The sequence below is a fragment of the Bos indicus genome, chromosome 18 (genome assembly GCF_029378745.1).
Source record: "Bos indicus isolate NIAB-ARS_2022 breed Sahiwal x Tharparkar chromosome 18, NIAB-ARS_B.indTharparkar_mat_pri_1.0, whole genome shotgun sequence".
NCBI classification, from domain to species: Eukaryota; Metazoa; Chordata; class Mammalia; order Artiodactyla; family Bovidae; genus Bos; species Bos indicus.
This window is the reverse complement of record NC_091777.1, coordinates 2889993-2913441: the sequence shown is the minus strand read 5'-3', so window position 1 is coordinate 2913441 and position 23449 is coordinate 2889993. Positions and strand designations below refer to the sequence as shown.

At 41.7% G+C, this 23449-nt stretch overlaps 1 protein-coding gene across 10 annotated transcripts in view; it reads left to right on the top strand.

Annotated features, from left to right (window-relative positions):
* Window positions 1-17864, top strand: part of WDR59 (WD repeat domain 59) — an 81591-nt gene extending 63727 nt beyond the window's left edge. For 6 of the 10 annotated variants that reach the window (XM_070770317.1, XM_070770318.1, XM_070770320.1 and 3 more), the window contains 8 exons: window positions 1058-1191; window positions 2440-2521; window positions 5917-6029; window positions 7551-7701; window positions 7797-7869; window positions 9148-9274; window positions 9658-9800; window positions 11718-15715. In XM_070770317.1, the coding sequence (XP_070626418.1) occupies window positions 1058-1191; window positions 2440-2521; window positions 5917-6029; window positions 7551-7701; window positions 7797-7869; window positions 9148-9274; window positions 9658-9800; window positions 11718-12016 (1122 nt within the window). In that variant the 3' untranslated portion in view covers window positions 12017-15715. The other 4 variants (XM_019979852.2, XM_019979853.2, XM_070770322.1 and 1 more) reach the window with 4 other exon arrangements.
* The last annotated feature ends 5585 nt before the right edge of the window (window positions 17865-23449 follow it).

Genomic DNA, 23449 nt, shown 5'->3' with positions numbered 1-23449 from the left:
TGTGAGATTGGAACACAGAGCTTATCCTGAGGCCAAAGTTACCAAGTGAGCGAAGAGAGAGTGACCAGAGCCTGCATTTACTGCAAAAAAGAAACATGCTAGGGGTCACCCTGAGCCGGGGCATTGGCAATAAGACCAGTAAACCTTGCCCTGGTAATACAACCAGGCCCTTTCCTGAGCTCCTTTTGCCTCCTTCGTTAATAAATATGTCACTTCCCTCCTGAGTTGGATCACTTAGTTGACCTCCTTTCTAACTTCTGGAAATAAAATAGAATATTGCTCCCTTGGCTGGTCGTCATTTTGAAGATACCAGATGGGGCTACACTCTCATAATTCTCATTCTCTAAGACATCTCTCATTTCCCACATACAGACTTCTCTGCAGGCCTTTGGAGGGAAGGCTCTGGGGAAATAGGATAATTGCTCCTGATCTTCCATGTTCATTACCCAGGTCCCTCTGCTCAGGTATTTTTGACATTCTAAATGATCGCTTTTAGAAATAACTCAGATCTGCTAGGAAAAACAGGGCAGTTCTCCTTGAAACACTAAGTTTCTGTGTCTACCTCCCATAGACGAAGGTTTGCAGATCCTACACTACTGTGTCTGAATTAAATTTCAACAAGCTTGATTAAAGCTATCTGAAAAGGAAAAAAAAAAAAAAACTTTGATTAATTTAAAGCAAGAATTTTGAACCTAGGACTGAACCCAACCTTAAAAGTTGCTCTTCTCCCACATTTTTGTGGTCTTATACTAACGTATTTACCTGCTGTTCTTTCTTTCTTTTTTAAATTTTGGCTTCAAGGTATTTATTTTTGAGCACCTGCAGAATGTATATAGCATTGCAGTAGGTGCTTATTTTACTGTTAGGGTTTTGGACCATGAGCTCAATGCCCTTTGTCATCCTTTTTATTTCCTACAGATGCTGATTCATTTAATTGTGGGCATGATGCAATGCAAAGTCTCTGCAAATTACCAATGACCCAACAATGATGTGCTCTGCAAGTGTAGGTTTCCATTCATTAAAGTCCCCATTAGTTATATCTTGTCATCTCCCCCAGAAATCAAGGAGATGGAAAAGTAAGCGTGAAGGATCGGACTCTGGCAATCGACCAATCAAGGCTGCTGGGAAAGTGATCATTCAGGATATAGCTTGCCTTCTTCCAGTTCACAAGTCATTGGGAGAACTATACATGTAAGTTCAGAATTTCAACTATGCAGTGCTTCTCACTTAGACATGAGATCAGAGTTGTTCATTTTATTTTTTGGCTGCTCTGTGGCTTGTGGGATCTCGGTTCTCTGACGGGGGATTGAACCCAGGCCACCGCCATGAAAGCCCAGAATCCTAACCATTAGGCTGCCAGGGAGCTCCCTATTTATTTTTTGAGGTATTGGAATCTTTTCTTCAAGAGCAGTTTTAGGAGAAGTCCAGTGCATTAGCTTTCTTCTGCTGGATAGTGAAATTACCACAGACCTAGTATTTAAATAACGCTCATTTATTATCTCACAGTTCCCCTGGGTCAGGAGTCTGGGCTTGGCTTACCTCGGTCCTTGCTCTGATCTCCCCAGACTAAAGTCACGAAGTTGCTGGGTGGCAGTTTTAGCCAGTGCTCAGGGTCCTCTTCCAAACCCGTGGAGGTTGTTAGCAGAATTCAGTTCCTTGCAGCCAAAGAACTCAGGGAATTTCATCTTCTCAGAGACCAGCAAGAGTTTCTCACTGATGCTTCAGCTTCTTTCTAAGGTCTCGTCTGTTTAGGTCAGGCCCATCCAGGAGAATCTCCCTTTTGACAATTATGGGAGTAATATCACATCAGTATTTACTGGTCTCACCCCTATTTAAAGAGATGAGAGATCTGCTTTATACAAGCACATACAGCAATCTTGGGTACAGTCTTAGAATTCTGCCTCCTGCTCTCAGTATGTAAAACATTTAATAGCAGAGCCACTTTGGTTGAAGGGAGGTGGGAGGTGAGTGACAGGCACACAGAGGCTGCTGGCCTGTGGTTCCCCTTCTTGCAGAACTTGAATGCATAACAAAAAATATTTCTTTTGTTGTATGTACAGAGCACATTATCCCTTGTGTTAGAAACTACAGTTGGTATTATACACATTTAAATCAAGTTTTATTCAACCCTTAAGCCTAGGGAACTCCCCAGGAAAGCTGGCTGGCAAATTGGTCTTTGAGTCTGGCCTCTTTTCCTGACTTCAAAGAGGTGAGCAATTTCACCTTCCCCGGGCCTGAACTCACAGTGTAACATCAGCTGTGATGTTGGGTAAGGTAAGGTTTTACTGCATATTATGTAGAAAAGGAGCTTAAGGCCAATACAAATAAAACATTTGAGTGACAACCTAAAGAGGCAGTTTTTAGTTTATTTGTTAAGTCGGAAGTAGTTGATTTAGAAGTCAGTTAGAAAGCAGCTTTTTAATTCCTTTTAAATTTCAGACTGAATGTGAATGATATTCAAGAAACGTGTCAGAAGAATGCCGCTTCTGCCTTACTTGTTGGAAGGAAGGATCTTGTCCAGGTATTTTCCATCCCTTTTGTTGGAATTCTGGATTTTTCTTTTGGAGCAATTTGTATTCACTTTATGGTTGTGGTTTAGTGACATTTTAAAGTGTGCCTCCTATTTTGTAAATTTTTTCCCATTTTCTTTGCCAAACTCTAGGGCTATTGCAACTTCCTAAATTCCTTGGATATTTCTCTTATTAGTGCTTAGTTGAGAAAGTCCTAAAGCATTTACTAAGTATTTTTGTAACAACTCTTTTCTAGTGCATGGTGATGGTTAATAAATTTGGATATCTTAATCTTTGCCATTTGCACCCTCAGTTCTTTTTCGTTTTTACTTTTAAAAGTGCATCATTTCATACAAGGTTTACAAAGGCAATCCTTAAGATGGAGATATGTTCAGTCCCAAAATATGATGTTATATTACAAAATTTAAATTGCCTTCGTTTCTGCAGGAACACATGAGTGCATTAAGCATGTTGCACCTATGTTGCTGGGCTTTTTGTTGGTGGTGGTTTTCCTTTCTTTTTTGGCCACATTGTACAACTTGTGATCTTAGTTTCCCGCCAGGGATCGAACCCAGGCCCTCGGCACAGAAAGTACAGCGTCCTAACCACTGGACCATAAGGGAATTCTCAGTGTCATTATTTTTTTTAAATAGTTCTATTGAGATTGTAGTCCAGAGACCATGCAATTCGCTCATTTAAGATGTACCATTCCATGGCCTCAGTATATTCACAGCATTTTGCAGTCATTACCACGAGCAATTTTGGAACATTTCCATTACCCTATAAAGGCTCACTCCTTCATCCAGCCTTTTCCAACCACTAGTTTGCATTCTATTCCACTCTTTATTCTTTAGTGTGCAGATTAGATTGAGCGTGGAAACTACTAGCTGTTGTCCTGTCTGCTTAGTTTTTTCCTTGTAACCTTCCAAATGACCCAGGACTAAGGCCTTCCCTTGATTTTTTCTTTTTTTTTAAGTTTTTTTTTTCCTTTCAGTATTTTTTTCTTTTTATTTGATGTGGACCATTTTTAAAGTCTTCATTGAATTTGTTACAATATTGTTTCTGTCTTATGTTTTGCTTTTTGGTCCCAAGGCATGTGGGGTCTTAGCTCCACAACCAGGATGGAATCAGCACCCCCTGCTTTGAAAGGCAAAGTCTTAACCACCAAACTGCCATGGAAGACCCTTTCCCTTGATTTTTATCTGATTGAAAAATCTCTAAGATTTCCTTTTGTCTCCTACTAAACACTATCAAGTCTCAGCTTCAGACCCTTTTAAGTAAAACTTACAGTCATGAATTTAATGTTTTTCTTTAAGAACCGAGCCACCTAAAATTCTGCAAACATTGAGAAGGCAAAACAAAGTACTGGAACTAGTGAGGAATTTCTAACAGGAAGTGTCAGCCCAACTCTGCTCCACTCTGCTCCCTCGTGGTGTAACCCTGGGCAAAGTATTTCAGATTCTCTAAGCCACTGTGTGTATTTGTAAAATGAGACCTGGAAGAATAATTACCTCATAGGTTTGATAAGAAGATTGGTTTACATTCTAGAAAGACATTCTCTGAGGAAAAATTACTTCCTACAGTGTTTTGTTTTTTTCTCTTTTTCTTTGAAATTTTCAGTACTTTTATGGCAGAGTTGATTTGGAAGGTCAGGCTAGTCCAAGTGAAGTGAAGTGGAAAGACCCTTTCCTGGGGCTCAGACACACCTGGATTTACATCTGGGCTCTGTCCCTTTCATGTTGTGAGATCCTAGGCAGCTGCCTAATCATTTTGAACTTCATTTCCTCAACTCTAAAATAGGAACAATACTTCTGCTTCTGAGGTCCTTATGAGAACTCAGTAAGGTAATATATGTACAGTTTCCATGCCTGTGTCTCGTAAGTGTAAGTATCCAATATGTGGCAAATGATTGCTGCTGTTCTTGCAATTCCAGTCATCTCTGTGGTATGGTCTTGCTTAATGGGCTGGGAACGACATCAATGCTAATGCTTGGAGAGTTTTTTTTAATTTTTTATTCACGTGCTGAAGATGATATGTCACCTGCTTTGCAAGAAAGATTTGCAGAAATAAACCTAAGTATCAACTATTTCCATTGAAGGCACTTAGGAAACATGTATTATAAATGAGGAAATGACGGGCCCAAGTTGTCAGCCAGAATAGTAAAAGTCCTTTCTTATCCCAGAAACCTCTGAACTTCTTCCAGCAGCCATCCAGCTGGGCCATTGATCATAGAAATGAATGTTTTTCATTTGAACCAATACTCATGGGTGTTATTGGAGCCACACCATTTAGTTGATTTTTTTTTTTTTTTTACATATCTGATGTGTTTCTGTTCCTGTTTTTCAGTGTTTTTATTTGCTTATTTTTTTCTTCTGTTTTAAACTCCTGATTGAAAGTCTGTGTCTTTTTCCTTTCGAGTTTCTATCAGAGTCTAATAGTGTTTTCCAGTTAGTGGGCATATAATAGTAAGAAAAATTTTCCAAAAATATATTCCATTTTTATAGGTATGGAGGGGATGGGGGCTCTGTTGATGGTGTGATGTATTTGTATTTTGGGTGTGCTAAATCTTATATTTAATAGACACCTTATGGATTTTAGTTTCTGCTTGATGAGTCCAAGCCCCGTGAGATTTCAAATTTGGAGATACTCCTCACATTTGATGTCAACAAAAAGAAAGCTGGGTCTTGGCCTATTTTTCTGTAGCTTCAGAGAGTATACTAAAATTTTCATAATGAAAAGTTTTTCATTATTTGGAGAAAGGACAGATCTTCAGTATGATATTGAATGCATTTTTTTTTTCCCCTGCCAATTCACTAATGAAGCAGCAGAAAAAGACACACAAGTCATTGGTTAAATAGGCAACCGATGGAAGTTACTGTATAGTGTCTTTCTCTGAAGTCTGCTTCATAAAAGTTTTTAGGGCTAGGTTTTTTCAGATGGGGTACAAGTCCCCTGAGAATCTTGCAGAAATGCAAATTCTGATTCAATAAGTCTGGAGCATAGCCTCAAACTCTGCATTTCAATAAGCTCCCAACTTTGGCCGCCCCCAGAATAGCAAGGCGGAGAAGGCAGTGGCACCCCACTCCAGTACTCCTGCCTGGAAAATCCCATGGATGGAGAACCCTGGTAGGCTGCAGTCCATGGGGTCGCTAAGAGTCGGACACAACTGAGCGACTTCACTTTCATTTTTCACTTTCATGCATTGGAGAAGGAAATGGCAACCCACTCCAGTGTTCTTGCCTAGAGAATCCCAGGGACGGGGGAGCCTGGCGGGCTGCCGTCTATGGGGTCGCACAGAGTCAGATTAGGCTGTGTATGGAGGTGGTGGAGGAGGGGTGGTTCTTTCCTGGTTCCTGGTCCTCTGCTCCCCAGTCTGAGTGTGGCTGTTTCTCTTTGATCTGTCCAGGTTTGGTCGCTGGCCACAGTAGCTACGGATCTTTGCCTTGGTCCGAAGTCTGACCCGGATTTGGAAACGCCCTGGGCTCGACATCCATTTGGGCGACAACTGCTGGAGTCCCTGTAGGTTTTGAGAGCTAAAAGTGAGGAAAATGAATGGTGTCACTTTTAGGTCTGTAAACGCTTTCAGTGTTATTGTCTAAAGTACAAAGCCTTGAGGCATGAGAAGAGGAAGTGAGACCTTTCCTTTTAAAGTTGCAGTAACTTCTGTGTGGAACTGATTCCTTAGAACAGGAGGAACTATATAATATTTGTCATTTATAATGACGATTTTAGACTCAGATATCCTTGAGAGAGTTATGCTTTGTCCCAGAAATCGTATCTGTCTGAACACAGAGCTCCTGAGGTAAAAAGTTTGTTGAGGTGCTGTAGAACCTCGCCCCTGAGAGCAGGTTAGAGAACTGTATGTTGGATTTGTGTTTTCCAAAGGCCACGATGTGTTCACCCTACTAGATGGTTTATGAAAATACTGAGTTTGATTTATTGCACTAAAGTATGACTAACAGGAACTACAACGTGCAAAATGATTTACAGCCAGGAAAAATCACTGGAGCCTCCACGACAGGGAGGCCCAGGTCCTGAAGAGAGATGGAGAAGCTCTCCTTCCTTCAGGTGGAGGTTCACTTTACCTATTTGAGGAGAGATCTGGGATGCTTGCTCACTCTTCAAGTGCCTCGTGGTAACACAGGATAATGATGTTTGTTCTACCCACTTCCTAGGAGGCTCATGAGAAAGTGTGAAAATACCTTAAAACTATTAGACTTTGCTTGTTAGGAAAGTATCGATACTATTCCATTGCAAAGGCCAAGTTCCTGGGATCTGTACCTCACCTTCTGGGGCAGTTGTCCTGAAAGGAGCAAAGGGGAAGTGAGGACCTAAGAGGTAATAAAACTGTTCCCTGTTGTTCTTATTTAATAGCTCAGACTCATAATGCCACCTCTGGAGTCTGACCTGCTCTCCATTTCTCTGAGCACTTTCATGTAGCCTTAGGTTATATGAATGGAGGACTAGGAAACCCCTAGAAAGCAGTATGATGCCTCCCTGGAGTTGGGGAGGCCTCACTCAGATGTGAGTTGAGTCTCCCTAATTCTTGGAGAAACTTAATCAAGTCTGAGCCCAGGCCTGGATGCCTACCAGGAGCTTTCAGATGGGTTCTAGGTCGTGTGTGATACTCTGATATGTGTTATTCCAAAACAAGTCGATCAAGCTGCTGGGTCTGTAGAAAGCTCTTGTTCCTGATGGGGGCTTTTGAGGCAAAATCAAGAATTCTCTCTTCTTTTATGGTTTATCATAGGATACTGAATATAGTTCACTGTGCTATCCAGTAAGGACCTTGTTGTTTATCCATTCTATATAAACTATAATGGAAATGCATATGAAAAAGAATGTGTATATATGTATAACTGAAGCACTTTGCAGTATAGTAGAAATTAACACAATGTTGTAAGTCAACTACACTTCAATAAAGTTAGTTTTTAAATCAGCTCTCCCTTCCTTCCCCAATGGGAACGACCTGCCGCAGTCGCGACAGTCATCATTCCCCCGTGCCTTCTCACGACTTCTCCCATGCCCCTTTCTCTCCAGACTGGCTCATTACTGCCGGCTCCGGGACGTGCAGACGTTGGCCATGCTCTGCAGCGTGTTCGAAGCCCAGTCTCGACCGCAGGGGATACCAAACCCTTTCGGGCCTTTTCCCAGCCGCTCAGCTAACCTTGTGGTGTCCCACAGTCGATATGTAAGCTGGGGGTTTCCTGGCCTGAATCTGGCTTTTTGCAAAGGTCAGCCGTCGTGGGAAGCGGCGCCCTCACGCTGCTCCCGCTTTCATTGCAGCCCAGCTTTACATCCTCAGGCTCCTGCTCAAGCTTGTCCGACCCGGGGTTCAACACTGGTGGCTGGAACATAGGTCAGTACGGAGCTGCCTTAGCCCATGCTGGGGTTTTATACTTTCAGTGTGGTGTGTGATTTAATATGTGATCTTTAGCTGATGAATATTCTTCATATTTTCCCTTGTTTCTCATTGCCTTGTATGTGTTTATTTACTTTTTAATTTTTGGCTGTACTGTGCACCTTACAGGGTCTCAGTCTCCCAACCAGGGACTGAACCCAGGCCCCAGCAGTGAAAGTGCCAAGTCTAACCCCTGGACTGCCAGGGAAGTCCCCTCATTGACCTTTAAACTGAGTACGGTGGAGATACCAGTCAGCAAGGGCTGAGACATGGGCTTTTGTGTCTGAGCACGCTGGTTTCTGCAGTCTCTCTGCCTTGCTTGGTTACTTCCCATCCTGTGACCTTGAGGAACTGGCAGTGGGCCTTCCCATTGTCCATCGCCAGCCCCAGCCCTTATCCTTTGTGCTGCACAAGCCCCTTCCCCATCGCCTACCACTTCCTGTTACCACCCCCCACACCCTCCACCTCGAACCTCCTTCAGGATAGGGAAGTGAAGCTGAGCCCAGTCCCACCTGGCCGTAAAGGTCTATGTAACCAGTAGGTGTATATGTGTTTTCTGGAGTTTTAAAATTTCTTTTTAAAAATGATTTTAATTTTGTTGATAACAGAAGTACTATTTGCCTGTTGAAGAAAACAAATGTTGGTGGAGAAAATACTAATGGTTGATTTCCCCACCTAGAAATAAATAAGATCTGTTAACATTCCAGGACATTTCCGTCCAGTCTGTGTGTGTGTGTGTGTGTGTGTGTGTGTGTGTGTGTGTGTGTGTGTGTGTTGGGGGCGGGGGAGGGGGGGCAGATCTTTCTATATTTGTGGTTTTATGTTCTATTTTTTATTTTATCATGAGCATTTTCTCATGCTATTTAAAGAGTTTTTCTAAAATAAGTAATGCCTGCCTAATAATCTATATCACTCTTATAATTTTCTTATCATTGTGTGTGTACCTAATTATCAAGTTACGTTAATAGTAAATACCTAGACAGAAAGGGTCACACAGAGTCGGACACGACTAAAGTGACTTGGCGGCGGCAGCAGCAGCAGCAGCAGCAGCAGCAGCAGACAGAAAGGTAAGGATAGGAAAGTGTTCTGTTTAGTTCTAGGACTTCTCAGAATCTTCAGCTTAGCTTATTTTCCTTCCAGGAAGTAAATGGGACACATGTTCATCATGAGAGATTTCAGGTTATTTCCCATGCCTCCTCTGATTTCCATCTTCCCTTCCCATTTGATTTTCTTCAGTGGGAAGAGAAACAGAACACATATCTTCACCCTGGGGAGAGTCCTCACCAGAAGAAATCCGCTTTGGGAGTCTGACCTACAGTGATCCTCGTGAGCGAGAGCGTGATCAGCATGATAAAAATAAAAGGTAATGACCTTCCCAGCCAGGAGCTGTAGTTCTGTGATGCTTAGATTCTTCCCACACTGGGACTCTTGCTTTTAACAAAAGTATATGCTGTGCTTAGTCATTCAGTCATGTCCGACTCTCTGCAACCCCATGGAAGTAGCCCACCAGACTCCTCTGTCCATGGGGATTTTCCAGGCAGGCAAGAATACTGGAGTGGGTTGCCGTGCCTTTCTCCAGGGAATAATCCCAACCCTGGGATCGAACCCAGGTCTCCCGCACTGCAGGCGGATTCTTTACCATCTGAGCTGCCAGGGAAACCCTAAGAGAGGTATATTAAGTGCCATTTGGCATCAAACTTGTTTCTCTTAAAGGAACTGACGAGATATGTTTTGAATTTGATCCAGGCTTCTGGACCCCGCTAATACCCAGCAATTTGATGACTTTAAGAAATGCTATGGAGAAATCCTCTACCGTTGGGGTCTGAGGGAGAAACGAGCTGAAGTGCTGAAGTTTGTTTCCTGTCCTCCTGATCCTCACAAAGGCATTGGTAAATATGACTTCTTTCTGTTCTCATCACTCTCTGAAAGGTTCTGTCATTTAACGTGTCCATACATAATCCTTGGAAGTTCCAGTGTCTCATTTATAAGTGGAAATTTCTGAAGTACTTTGAGTCTATTTTAAGTTATTGAAAACCCTGGCATTTCATGAGACAATTACATTTTCATTGTAAAGGAAGAAGTTGTTTGTACAATCCTCAGATATTGACTGGCAGCAGGGACATTTATTCAGTTATTCAGCTAATGTTTATGAGACTCCTCTTAGTTGCAGTGCTGGCACACTCCTCCTTTGTGGCAACTCCTAGGCCAGTGGGGGAGAAAAATAATTACAAGCTGTGATCAGTACTTATGAGCAAGCAAAAAGGATGTTGGGTCAGGGGAGCAGGGAGGGAGAATTTTAGCAGACATTTTGAGCTGCATTGGGAAGGCTGTCTGAGGAGCCGAGGTCAGCAGGACAGGACGGAGCCACCTGTGCAGCAGGACAGTCTCACGAAGGGCATCCCACCCAGGAGCAGCCCCACAGGGGAAATAGCTATTGTTTTGAACAGGCGAAGGAAGACCAGTGCGCTAGAACACAGTGAGTGAGAAGAGTGCTGTAAAACTAGACCACAGGAGAGTCGGGCTTGAAAGTCACGGTAAGAACTTGGACTGTATTCTAAGTCCAGTGATGAGTTTCAAAGGACATTAAGGAGTAAGTGACATGACTCTCCTAACAGTCCAGTGGTCAGGACTCTGCTTTCACTGTTGTGGGTTTGGGTTCAATCAGGGAACTAAAATCTTGCAAGCTGTGTGGTGCGGCCGAAAAAAAGGAGAATGAGGCCAAACTGACAGGGAGGGAGCATAGCTCCACCCGGCAGCAGACAGCTGGAAGAAGTGGTATGCTCCGGTTTCCACTGCAAGAGGATTTCTTTGGCTATTATAGGAAGAAAGGATTGGAGGAGGACAGAAGTAGAGGCGGACAGGGCATTTGAAGACTGTTAAGGTGGTCAGAGAGAGAAGGACGGCCTGGTCTCAGGTGTCATCAGTGGAAGTGGAAAGAGATGGATGAAGGAAAAATGCATTTCAGGGGTAGACTCAATATCAGTATGTCTTACTAACAAGTTGGATGTGGGCTTGAGGACGAGACAAAGCTTAAATGATTCTAAGTTTCCAGCTTGAACTGGAAATGGCGATGCCATATTCTAAGATTAGAAAAGATTGGAAGAAAATTGAAAACGCAGTTTGGAATAGTAGGAAATGTTGAAGTTCAAACTGTAGAAGTCATGTAGACAGTTGGATATGAGTCTGGAACTTAAAGGAGAGTTTAGGGCTGAAACTAGGAATGTGGGAATATTTAGCATATTGATGGTATTCATGCTGTGAGCATTGAGTGCATTTACCTGGGAACTGTGGGGTGGAATGGGCTCTCAAATAAGAGAGCCCTCTGATTCTGGGCCTTGAGAGAAACCAGTAGTTGGAGCTTGAGTCTTGGAGAAAGAACCAGAAACAGACTTTGAATGAGATACTAGTGTGTTTTGAGGAAAAGCAAGACTATGATATGAAAGAAGTTAAGAGATATTTTCTAAAGGATGATACAAAAGAGAGACATCAAGAATAGAGTGAACACATTCTGATTTCCTTTCTCCCCCAGACCCTGCTGAAGTGTCTACATAGAGCTTTTATGAAAAGACACAGCTATGCAAGGAAAAGAAATATTGGCAATAAAATTTGGGACCTGGGTTACAGATAGTTAGTGGTAGCTGATTTTACAGAGAGGGAGCTGAACACTGAACTGGCAGGCAGAAAAACAGTAACACACATGGATAACCCCATGTAACTAATCCCATGGACTGCAGCTCGTCAGGCTCCTCTGTCCATGGAATTCTCCAGGCAAGAATACTGGAATAGGTTGCCATTTCCTTCTCTAGGGGATCTTCCTGACCTAAGGATCCAACTCAGGTCTCCTGCATCGCTGGCAGATTCTTTACCGTCTGAGCCACCAGGGAAGCCCAACACATGGCAGAACCCCCAGATGGTTCAGGAATTACAAGTACCCAGAACTGCTGCAAGTGGCAGGAAGGTGAGGTCAGAAGTAGGAGCCTTGTATGATGGCCTTTATAGGGTCCCCAGATCCCCACTCCTATTTTGCAAAGCAGTTTTCACCCTTCCCCTCCCCCAGCAGAAAACTGGAAGTTCACTGTCTAGAAAAGGTGGACAAATTTCCTGATAAAGGACCTGCTACATAGCTAGTATATGAATGAAGAAAGACTCGGGGATCTAGAGAAGATCCTAGAAGTTTCCAGAGACAGAAGATGAGTCGCCTGCAAAGGATAGGAATACGAATAGCATCACACTTCTTGGGAGCAGTGAAGCTGCTGAAGATCCTGGGGCTGGACAGCAGCAGTGCAGCAGTGCCTTCCCTGGGCTCGAAGAAACGATCCTCTTAGACTCCCTTAGCATCTAACCTAGAGTTCTGCACCCAGGTCATCCTTTAAGAGTTAGAGTAAACCTTCAGCCTATCTAAGGAGGAGGAATAGATGCAAAGCCAGGAAACCAGGGTGTCAGGACGATGATGAAGGGAGATGTGCGTGACAGACCTGGAGACACAGCAGTCCAGGCTGGAGCTTCAGAGTGTTGTCCCTGAGAAAAAATACCTAGCGTGTTTCAGTATTCAGTGTGTTTCTAAAAGACTCAGGTGTTTGGAGGTAAATTGTCAATAAGTACATAATAAGCAAATGAAAAAACAAGACTAACTCTAGGAAAAACAATGCGCAAGAAAGAAAGGAAGTCATCATGGTATGTGGTTTGGCTTGATGAATACTTACCTAGAGAAATAATGTAAAAGCAACATTAATCCAACCAAATGATAATAGAGCTGCGTGGGGAAGAAGAGGAACAAGTGGTCCATGAGTCTGGTTGGGGAAATTGGGGAGTGAAAGAACTTCCACTGGGGAAGGTCAATAGACAGTGCTTAAATATGACAATTAAGGAATAACTAGGGAGGGGACATATGTATACCTGTACCAATACAATACTGTAAAGCAATTATCCTTCAATTGAAAATAAATAATTTTTTTTAAAAGAAATAACTTTATAAACATGTGTAGATAGGGAGATAAAAACAGAAGAAATAGTTAAATGGGTTGGAAGAATTTCCTCTAGGGAGTGATGGGTGTGGGAGTGGAAGGGAGTGCTGGTTTTGATAATACAGTGTATAGAATAATTTGATTCTTTAAGTTGTGTGAATATAGTTTCAGTTAAATAAAAACAAACCAAAATAATACATAGACTTAAATATTGAATAAAAGGACTATTTTAATATGGATTATCTTGGTGCATGTACATGAAGAAGTACAGACACAAAATGCTATTTGGGTAATCTATAATATTTTTCAGAGCATCTACAGGCATGCAGGTATATCAGGGAAAGATTAGCGATGGCCTCCTGCAATTTGTCTAGTAAATTAGTTCCAGGTAAATAATGAATCACAGAGATATGTAACTGATTTGTCAGCCCATCAGTCAGCTAGACCCTTTGACATCTGTTCAAAAGGTTGTGCTGGGTTCCTTGGGCTGGACAAAGGACTTTAAAGTCTGGTTTGGGGTTGAAGTTGTTCAGGAAGTCTTTAATCCATACTCCTTTGATTACAAATGAGGGTGTCTGATCCCTTCAGTTCCGTTTTTTCTTTCTCAGGATTGCTTTGGCTATTCAGGGTCTTTTGTGTTTGCATATAAATTAAACAATTTTTTGTTCTAGTTCTGTGAAAAATGTCATTGGTAATTTGATAGGGATTGCATTGAAAGTGTAGATTGCCTTGGGTAATATTGTCATTTTGACAATATTGATTCTTCCAATCCAAGAATATGCTATATCTTTCCATCTGTGTGATCTTTGATTTCTTTCATGAGTGTCTTATAGTTTTCAGAGAACAGGTCTTTTGTCTCCTTGGGTAGGTTTATTCCTAGGTATTTTATTCTGGCACAGAAATAGAAATACAGATCAATGTAATAGATTAGAAAGCTCAGCAATAAACCCATGTACCCATGGCCAATTAATCTATGGCAAAGAAGGCAAGAATATATAGTGGAGAAAAGACAGCCTCTTCAATAAGTAGTGCTGGGTAAACTGGACAGCTACCTGTAAAAGAATGAAGTTAAAACATTCTGTAACAGTATACACAAAAATAAACTCAAGTGGATTTTAACCTAAATGTGAGACTGGATGCTATAAAAGTCTTTAGAGGAAAACATAGGCATAAACTCTTGACATAGATTGTAGCAATATCTTTTTGGATCCACATCCTAGAGTAATGAAAACAAAAATAAGCAAATAGGACCTAATTAAACTTAAAAGCTTTTGTACAGCACAAGAAACTGTAAATAAAATGAAAAAGTAGCCCATAGAATGGGAGAAAATATTTGCAAACAAAGCAACCAACAAAGGATTAACCTCCAAAATCTACAAAGAGTTCCTGTAGCTCAATATTAAAAAAAACTAATAACCCAATCAAAAAATGGACAGAGGATCTAAATAGATATTTCTCCAAAGGAGACATACAGATTGCCAGAAAGCACATGAAAAGATGCTCAACATTGCTGATTATTAGAGAAATGCAAATCAAAACCACAATGAGGTATCACCTCACATCAGTCAGAATGGCCATCATGAAAATAATAAATGTTGGAGAGGGTGTAGAGAAAAGGGAACCCTCTTACACTGCTGGTGAGAAAGTAAATTGAAGCAGCTGCTGTGGAGAACAATATGGGGGTTTCTTAAAAAACTAAAAATAGAACTAGTGTATGATTCAACAGTCCCATTCCTGGGCATGTATCTAGAGAAAATCCTAATTTGAAAAGATACAGACACACCAGTGTTCATAGCAGTGCTGTTTACAGTAACCAGGACATGGAAGCAACCTAAGTGTCCGTCGACAGATGAATGGATAAAGAAGATGTGTGTGTGTGCGTGTGTGTGTGTGTATACACACTGGAATATTACTCAGCCATAAAAAGAATGAAATCATGCTTTTGTATCATCATGGATGGACCTAGAGATTATCATTTTAAATGAAGTAAGTCAGACAAGAGAAAGACAAATATCATATAATATCACTCATATGTGGAACATAATTTTTAAAAAGTGATGCAAATGAACTTATTTACCAAGCAGAAACAAACAGAGTTATTGAAACAAACTTATGGTTATCGAAGGGGAAGCATGGGGAGGAGGGATAAATCAGGAGCTTGAGATGAACATACATACACTAGTATATATTAGGTAGATAACAAGTGTGACCTACTGTATGGCACAGGGAACTCTACTCAATATTCTGATAACCCATATGAGAAAAGAGTCTGAAAAAGTATGAATATATGTGTAACTGAATCACTTTGCTGTACACCTGAAACTAACAACATGTAAAACAACTATACTTCAATAAAAAAATTTTTTAAGTCACGCTTAAGAAAACATAGCTATTTTTCATCAAGATTTTCAAGCTGGTTTATCTCAGGATTTACCTTAACTAGGAACTACCATGAAATATTTCCCTCAATTACTGTGCATGGAATGTCTCTATTGGTGCCTTTTTATGACTGCCTGTTGCTTTGAAGCAGAGGAGCTGGTTCTGATAGAAGGAAGAACCCAGGACCCTTCCTCTACTGTAAGGGGTGAAAGAAGAGGGAGATACGAATATCTGTGGGTGTTGAGATGAAAGGAGCCCCCAGTGATAGGCTTCTATTTCCTTAGGGAAGGGAAATAAGAGGGGCCATCGGGGGTTCTGCCATTTAAAAAAATTGAACAGCAGTGGTTTAATAAGATCCTACAGAGCCCTCCCTAATGAATACATCTTTACTGCTCACAATGCCCAGTTCTCGTTTGCAGAGCTAAACTCACCGTGTCTCTTTTTTGGCCACCTCCACCCTTCTCCAGAGTTTGGCGTGTACTGCAGCCACTGCCGGAGTGAGGTCCGGGGCACGCAGTGTGCCATCTGCAAAGGCTTCACGTTCCAGTGTGCCATCTGCCACGTGGCTGTGCGAGGGTCGTCCAACTTCTGCCTGGCCTGTGGACACGGGGGGCACACCAGCCACATGATGGAGTGGTTTCGGACCCAGGAGGTGTGTCCCACCGGCTGTGGGTGTCACTGCCTACTGGAAAGCACTTTCTGAGCTCACAGCCCCTGGCGCTGTGGGAAGTCCTAGGGGGCCCATCAGTGCTGGGTGATAGGCTCTCTGCCAGGAGCAAGGCTCCAGAGCCCACCTCCACCTGGACTGGGGTGCACTCCCCTCAAAGACTGACACGGTGTGGGCTGTTCCTGAGCCTTTGCCTTCTGAACTCTTGGCTGTTTGTTGCTGGCATGGATGTCGGTGGAAGAGGACTCCGGCAGCTGGAAACACCTGCCTCCAGAGCTGTGTTTACCTTTCAGATGTTGACCTCAAACCATCGACAGCATCCTTTCTGATGCCAATCACGGAGATCAAGGTCAGATGTAAAGGACAGTCTGTTGAGCCAAAGGACAGTGGACATTACTTCAGTTGACAAATGGACCTGTGACATAAGTTGGTGCATTTAATGAACTGATGGACTATGGCCTTTTAAGATATGATACTTAAATTATAAATATGTACTTAAGGATCCTTAAGATGTATTTTTTTGTTTGCTATTTCTCTTCCAGCTGCTTTCCCTTGGCTAATAAAATTCTAGTAATCATCTGGGGGAAAAAAGAGGTGATATTTTAGTGAATCTTTTTTAATTCTACTTCTAATTGAAATTAACTCTTTGGGATAGGATCAAAGTCAGTGCTCAGATTTTCAAAGGAATGCTGACTTGCTTTTGTCATCCAGTAGGGGAAAATAGAACTTGACCTTTAAGGTTCTTCCCAACTTGAAGAGTTTGGGTTTTTTTAATCATTTCTTCTAGCAAAAGGAAACTCAGATTACATGGCAGCATTGCTGTGAGAGGCTCCTGTTGCCATTATGCAGGTTGGCCGAGTTTCCATAAATGCTTTCATTCTTCTTTTGGGCTGCTTCACAGGCTTCCACACATGTTTATCTGCATCCACCAGTTCTTCAGAACGTTCTCAGTGCTGATAGCTAAGTTGGTAAAGAAACTGCCTGCAATGAAGGAGACCCCGGTTCAATTCCTGGGTGGGGAAGATCCGCTGGAGAAGGGATAGGCTATCCACTCCAGTATTCTTGGGCTTCCCTTGAGGCTCAGCTGGTAAAGAATCCGCCTGAAGTTTGGGAGACCTGGGTTTGATTCCTGGGTTGGGAAGATCCCCTAGCGAAGGGAAAGGCTACCCACTCCTTCTGGCCTGGAGAATTCCATTAACCTTATAGCCCATGGGGTTGCAAAGAGTCAGACACAACTGAGTGACTTTCACTTCAGGAAAGAGAAATGCTTTTCGATATTGCTACTGAAATTTATATTTATTTTTTAGAATTTTGCAATTCCAGATTGATTAGCTTAAGAAATACAACTCCATGTCTCAAAATATGACAGTCTTGTACATCACTGTAACTACAGCTCAGGACTCATTAATAGACTGTGAAATCAATGTAGTGGATAAAAACCACAGTTTAAAAAAAATTAAAGTAGAAGAGACATCAGAATATACCAGTTAGGATAAACATTGTTTTGTGTAACTTGCTTACAAGTATATACATACACACTTGCACATGTATATAAAGGATCACAGTATAAATTCATTTCTTACTGAGGGTTTTTCAAAACATTTTCAGAACACTTTTAGGTGAGGCTTATGTGAAGGTCATCCCTCTGTTACTGGATGTGAAAGACCATGACGTAAGAAAAGCCTGGATCCTGTGCAATGAAAGCAGAGGTTTAACCCTGGGCTCAGAGTCGAGGTAAGATGTCAGCCACTCTGCAGAGTGGGCTGAATAAGGTGCAGTAGGTACATGGAGGCTGATAAAGGAGGAGGCCAAGAAAATCCGAACTTGTTCACTGTCTTCTGTTCACTTGTTTGTATCAATGCTGCTGTAATGGCACCATGGGATTTGTAGTAATTTGGCTAATTTGTATTAAGATAAAAGTTCTATCATGTTCCTCAGTGGAATCATGTCATTTGCAGAGAACAATCTTTTCCTGTTCCCCCTCTGCTCAAACTAATATCAGAATATAGTTTCTCATTCCAGTTTTGGTCCTTTGACTCTTTCCCTTATGGTGGTTATCAGTATTTTCCAGTAAGACTTGTGATTGAAAAGCACTTAAAACTTTCAAGAATAGACGATGAATGTGAAGTCGACCATCGCTTTGAAATACAACTAAAGATGCTTACTCCTTGGATGGAAAGTTATGACCAACCTAGACAGCATATTAAAAAGCAGAGACATTGCTTTGCCAACAAGGGTCCGTCTCGTTAAGGCTATGGTTTTTCCAGTGGTCATGTATGGATGTGAGAGTTGGACTATAAAGAAAGCTGAGCACGGAAGAATTGACGCTTTTGAACTGTGGTGTTGGAGAAGACTCTTGAGAGTCCCTTGGACTGCAAGGAGATCCAGCCAGCCCATCCTAAAGGATTGAAGGCGGGAGGAGAAGGGGACGATAGAGGATAAGATGGTCGGATGGCGTCACCAACTCATTGGATGTGAGTTTGAGTGAGCTCCGGGAGTTGGTGATGGACAGGGAAGCCTAGTGTGCTGGTGTGCCTGGTGTGTTCTTACAGTAACATCCTGGGAGAAGGAAATGGCAACCCATTCCAGTATTCTTGCTGATCCAGGAACCTGACAGGCTATAGTCCATGGGGTCGCAGAGAGTCAGACACGACTGAGCGACTAACACTACCTTAATGTAACTCTTTTAACAATATCTCTCTTTTAAATTATTTTTTTTAAAGACTTATTTATTTGTTTGGCTGTACTGGGGCTTAGTTGCAACATGTGAGATCTAGTTCCCTGACCAGAGATCAAATCCCAGTCCCTTACATTGGGAGCAGGAAGCCTTAGCCACTGGACCACCAGGGAGGTCCTGCATAACACTCTCTTGGTCCTACCTTTATTTGGCTACCCAGATACAGTATAAGGACGAGAAGACAATTAGACAGAAATGATGTCTCTTTGCTCAATGAGCTCAGCTCTTTGGTCTCTTGGCTGTGGATTCCCACGCAGGAAAGTGCACACACGCTGTCTGTGCCTTCAGAAGATTGAAAGTTGGGCTGCCACCAACTCACCCTCCCTGCTAAATACTTCTGTGTCCAAACTGAGACTAGCCCTAGTTTAAAAGCCCAGGGCCAGATATCACTGTCTTCTGCCACTATTTTAATTTAGAGAGAATCGTTGATGGGAGCACCCCAAAACTGTCTCTTTTTTTTTGTTTTTGTTTTTTTTCTTCTTTTCCTAATAGAGTTCAGAAATGAAAGAAAGGGAGAAAAGGTATCTAACATCGGAATCCACAAAACAGTCCCCAGCAAAAGATTGCTGGCTTTAAGAGGCTTGGGCCAATCTGTATCATTATCAAATGGTTTTCCTTCTGTAAACAGTTTGGACACATTAGATGCAACACAGTTTAAATATTTTTGCAGTACAAATAGAGGATATACTCTCTCTTTTTTTTACCCACAAAAGGCTTTGATAGAGTTGGAAATCCTGAAATAGAAATGATCAAAGGAGCTCCAGGTGAAATTTTTTGAGTATGGAGCTTCCTGTTTTTAGCTTTTTAAAACTAAGAAATTAACACTAGGTGGCAGCAGAGACCCATATTTGGTGAAACTGATAGCTTCCTAAGACTTTCTATGAGTTTGTGGATAAAGGTTAAACCAGACTATACCTCTTTCTCCAGTTGTGAAAGAAAGATCTGCTCCATTCATCTAGATTCATCAACCCAGGGACTGAACAGACCTATGCCATTGGAAGTCCTTGAAATCCTTCCCATCACCTCCTCGACTATGACTGTTTCTCACACATCATGGCTGTCTCTCTACCTGCCTCATTATGTCCTTTCAAAGATGAACTTTGGGTTGGCAGACATTTATTACACATTCTCAATACATTAATACTTAAATAACAAATGTTTTGAAGGACTGATTCTGTTTTTCCATCCACCCACTTCAGAAGTATCTGTTTGGTTTCAGACACCGCTACCTTCTGTAGAAGCACACTTGTTCATGAGACGTGATTTCTTCTGTTTCACGATTCCTACTGTTACATGTAGTGTGCACCATGCTTATTGTAATGAGGGTTTCCTGGGGTAGAAGTTTGGAGTGGCGGGAATGGCGGCTGTGAATCTCAAGACCTGTGTTCCCACTGCAGCTTTTAAAAAACATTATTTATTTTTAATTGGAGAATAATTGCTTTAAAACATTATGTTGGTTTCTGCCACACTTCAACATGCATCAGCCATAAGTATACCCATGTCCCCTCCCTCTTGAACCTCCTTCCCACCTCATCCAACCCCTCTAGATTGTCACAGAGCACCTTATTTGAGCTCCCTGTGTCATACAGCAAATTTCCACTGGCTATCTAATTTCACATATGTTTCAATGCTACTGTCTCAACTCATCCCACCTCTCCTTAACAGAAGAGGCTCGTAACAGAAATACGTGAAGCAAATGAGTGTTATGATTTGCTTTATGAGGACAATTTCAGTGAAATTCTCTAGAAAGACATTTTGCATATGAAGCACATTGGACTGTTCACAAAGAATTGTCTTCTCTCTCAATTATTTTTTCTTGAACCCCTCAGCCTTCTAGAGCTTCCATTTATCTTCCCATGTCAGTAGAGCCACAGTGTAAGGGGTTTTGATTCAGTCACAGCTGACTCTACCACAACTGAAGTGATCAGTGAATCTAAGAGGGCTGGAAATTGGGCTTGGGGGCCGTGCAGCCAGGGGGAGTGTTAAAATACAGATGCCCAGGTGAATTTGAACTTCATTTGGAACATAAAAATTGTTCATCTGAGGTTCAAATTTAAGTGGGGATCTGATATTTTTGTTTGCTGAATCTGGTGATCCTTGCCTAGGGTCACGCTTAAATTACACCTTGAGATGATCCCAGCTGCTGGCTCCAGCAGGCCCCTCACTCTGGGCGTGGGATGCCGTCCTTCCAGAACTCTACCAGCTCTGACTCTGAGGTCTTAACCTGGAATCTGTTCCTCATGGCTTCTTTGTATCACCTGTCCCCAGTGAGGTCCTGGAGTCCAGTAGCCAATATACCAAAGGAAAGATGCCTTAGTGTCTCACTAGTAATCTGGGAAATCCAAGTCAAGATGGATTTGGGGAGATGATACAGTGGTAAGCGCCTGGGCCCTGTGGCCAGACTGCATGGATTGCATCTCAGCTTGCCTGTATCCTTGGCACTGTGCCTCAGTTTCTTCCTCGTAAAGTATGAGTAGCAGTACTTACCCCAGTGGGATTATTTTGAACAATGTGTTTCTAAATTTCCAGTATTGCTCCAGGGTTCATTACATTCTGGCATAGAGTTCTTTCTGCTCCCCTGGCAGGGTCTCCTGAGGAGTTAGGGGACTCCTGTGCTGTGTGTGCCTCGTCAGTCAGTTGTGTCTGACTGTCGGGAACCCTGTGGACTGTAGCCCACCAGGCTTCTCTTTCCATGGGGATTCTACAGGCGAGAATACTGGAGTGCGTAGCCATTCCCTCCTCCAGGGGATCTCCCCAACCCAGGGATCGAACCCAGGTCTCTCACGCTGCAGGCGGATTCATTACTATCTGAGCCACCAGGGAACCCCTGGCTCCCTAATAATCAGCCTCCCCACCACACTTTACTTTGAAACCCTCAGGACTCAATTCGTTATATTCTGTAGCCTTGTTTATGCCAACACAGAAAGTTAATAAATGTATTTCACTCAGTCAGATGATTAAGGTCAACAGCGACAGTGATGAGTCATGTTGACAGTGTGATATGATAATATAAGGAATTTTACCTGTATGGCCATCCTTTCCCTAATCCATAACCCTAGTCTCATTATGAGAAAAACATCAGACAGATCCCAGCTGAGGAACATCCTATGAAATACCTGGCCAGGACTCCTCAAAATCGTCAAGCTCATCAAACACAAGGAAACGAAAAACTGTCACAGCCCAGAGAAGCCCAGGGAGATATGATGACAGAATGTAACTGTAACTTGGGAGTCTGGGTATGAGCCTGAAGCAGAAAAAGGACATTTGGGGGAAACTAGGGCGATCTGAGTGAAGTATGAACTTTAGTTAATAAGTGTCAATCAATACATATGTGACAAACATACTGTATTACTGTGTGGCGTTAACAAATAAGGAAACTGCGGGGTGTATGGGAACCGTCTGTAGTAACTTTGCAATTTTTCTCTAAGTCTCTTCTAAAATAGAGAGGTTATTTAGGGACTTCCCTGGCCATCCGCTGGTTAAGACTCCACATTTCCAATGCGGGAGCTATGGGTTCAATCCCTAGTCAGGGAAGTAAGAGCCCACGTGCTTTGTAGCCACAAAAAAGGGAAAAAAATTATGATCTAAAATAAAAGTTATTTAAATGATTTCAGTAAGGAATTTTAAATTTCTCTTAGCGGGAGTAATAACTTTCCTCCAAAACTATTCATAAGACTAAGACACAGTTTGAAGATGTACTGTACTCCCTTTTCTACAAGCCTCTTCTTAAGACTGCCTATTATACATGCACATACAATACACATTGTCATCATTATTCAACATTATTATATTTTATTATTATTATTCAACATTATGTATTATTATTATTATTATATAACATTATTATTCAACATTATTATAACATTATTCAACATTATTAAGATGATCATTATTCATCATTATTCATTATTCAGTCATCGTTATTTCAAATGACATGTGCTGACATTTCTAAATAATTGAATTAATTTCTTAAGTAATCTTGATAATTCCCTCAATTCTTAGTTTGACATTTTAAGATCAAAGAGTCATCAGAAGATAATTCTCTAGTGGTCCAGTAGTTAGGACTCCTTGCTGAGGGGGCGGGTTCAATCCCTGGTTGGGGAACTAATATCCTGCAAGCTACGTGGCATGGCCAAAAAGTAAAAAATAAATACGTTGAAAAATAAAAGAGTAGTCAGAAAGGAACTCCCAAGCACTGTTTACTATATAGTCTCGGTATATATTAATAATTAATCTTTCCAGTATAGGCTGCAAAGCCAATTAATCACTCTTAGAAATAAGGATAAATTTTTGAAATAGCATCCATCCCTATTACTACCTTGATTTTATTTACTTGAGTCACTGTGTTCAGAAATGGCAGAACCATGCACTCATGGTGGATGGGCATACACACAAACACACAGAAAATATTTTTCCACCTATCAGACTGGCAAAGACAAAAAAGTTGGAAAAAAAAACCCCAATGTTGGCTATGTGAGAGAACATGCAGCATTATATAACACGAATGGGTGCAACCAATGGGTAATTGGTGCAACCTTATTAGAAAACAATTTGTCAGTAGCTTTCAAACTGTTCACTCCCCAACCCTTAGACTCAATTTCATTTTTAGGAATTTATTCCACAGATACAGTTACACAAATGCACGAAAATGCTTGTATGAGAATGTTTATTTTCACATTATTTATTATAGTGGAAAGGAATTAGACAACCTAAATACTCATCAATGGGGGACTGATTAAATTGTGATGTGTTCATATGGTGTTATGCCACGACTGGAAAAATGGGTATATC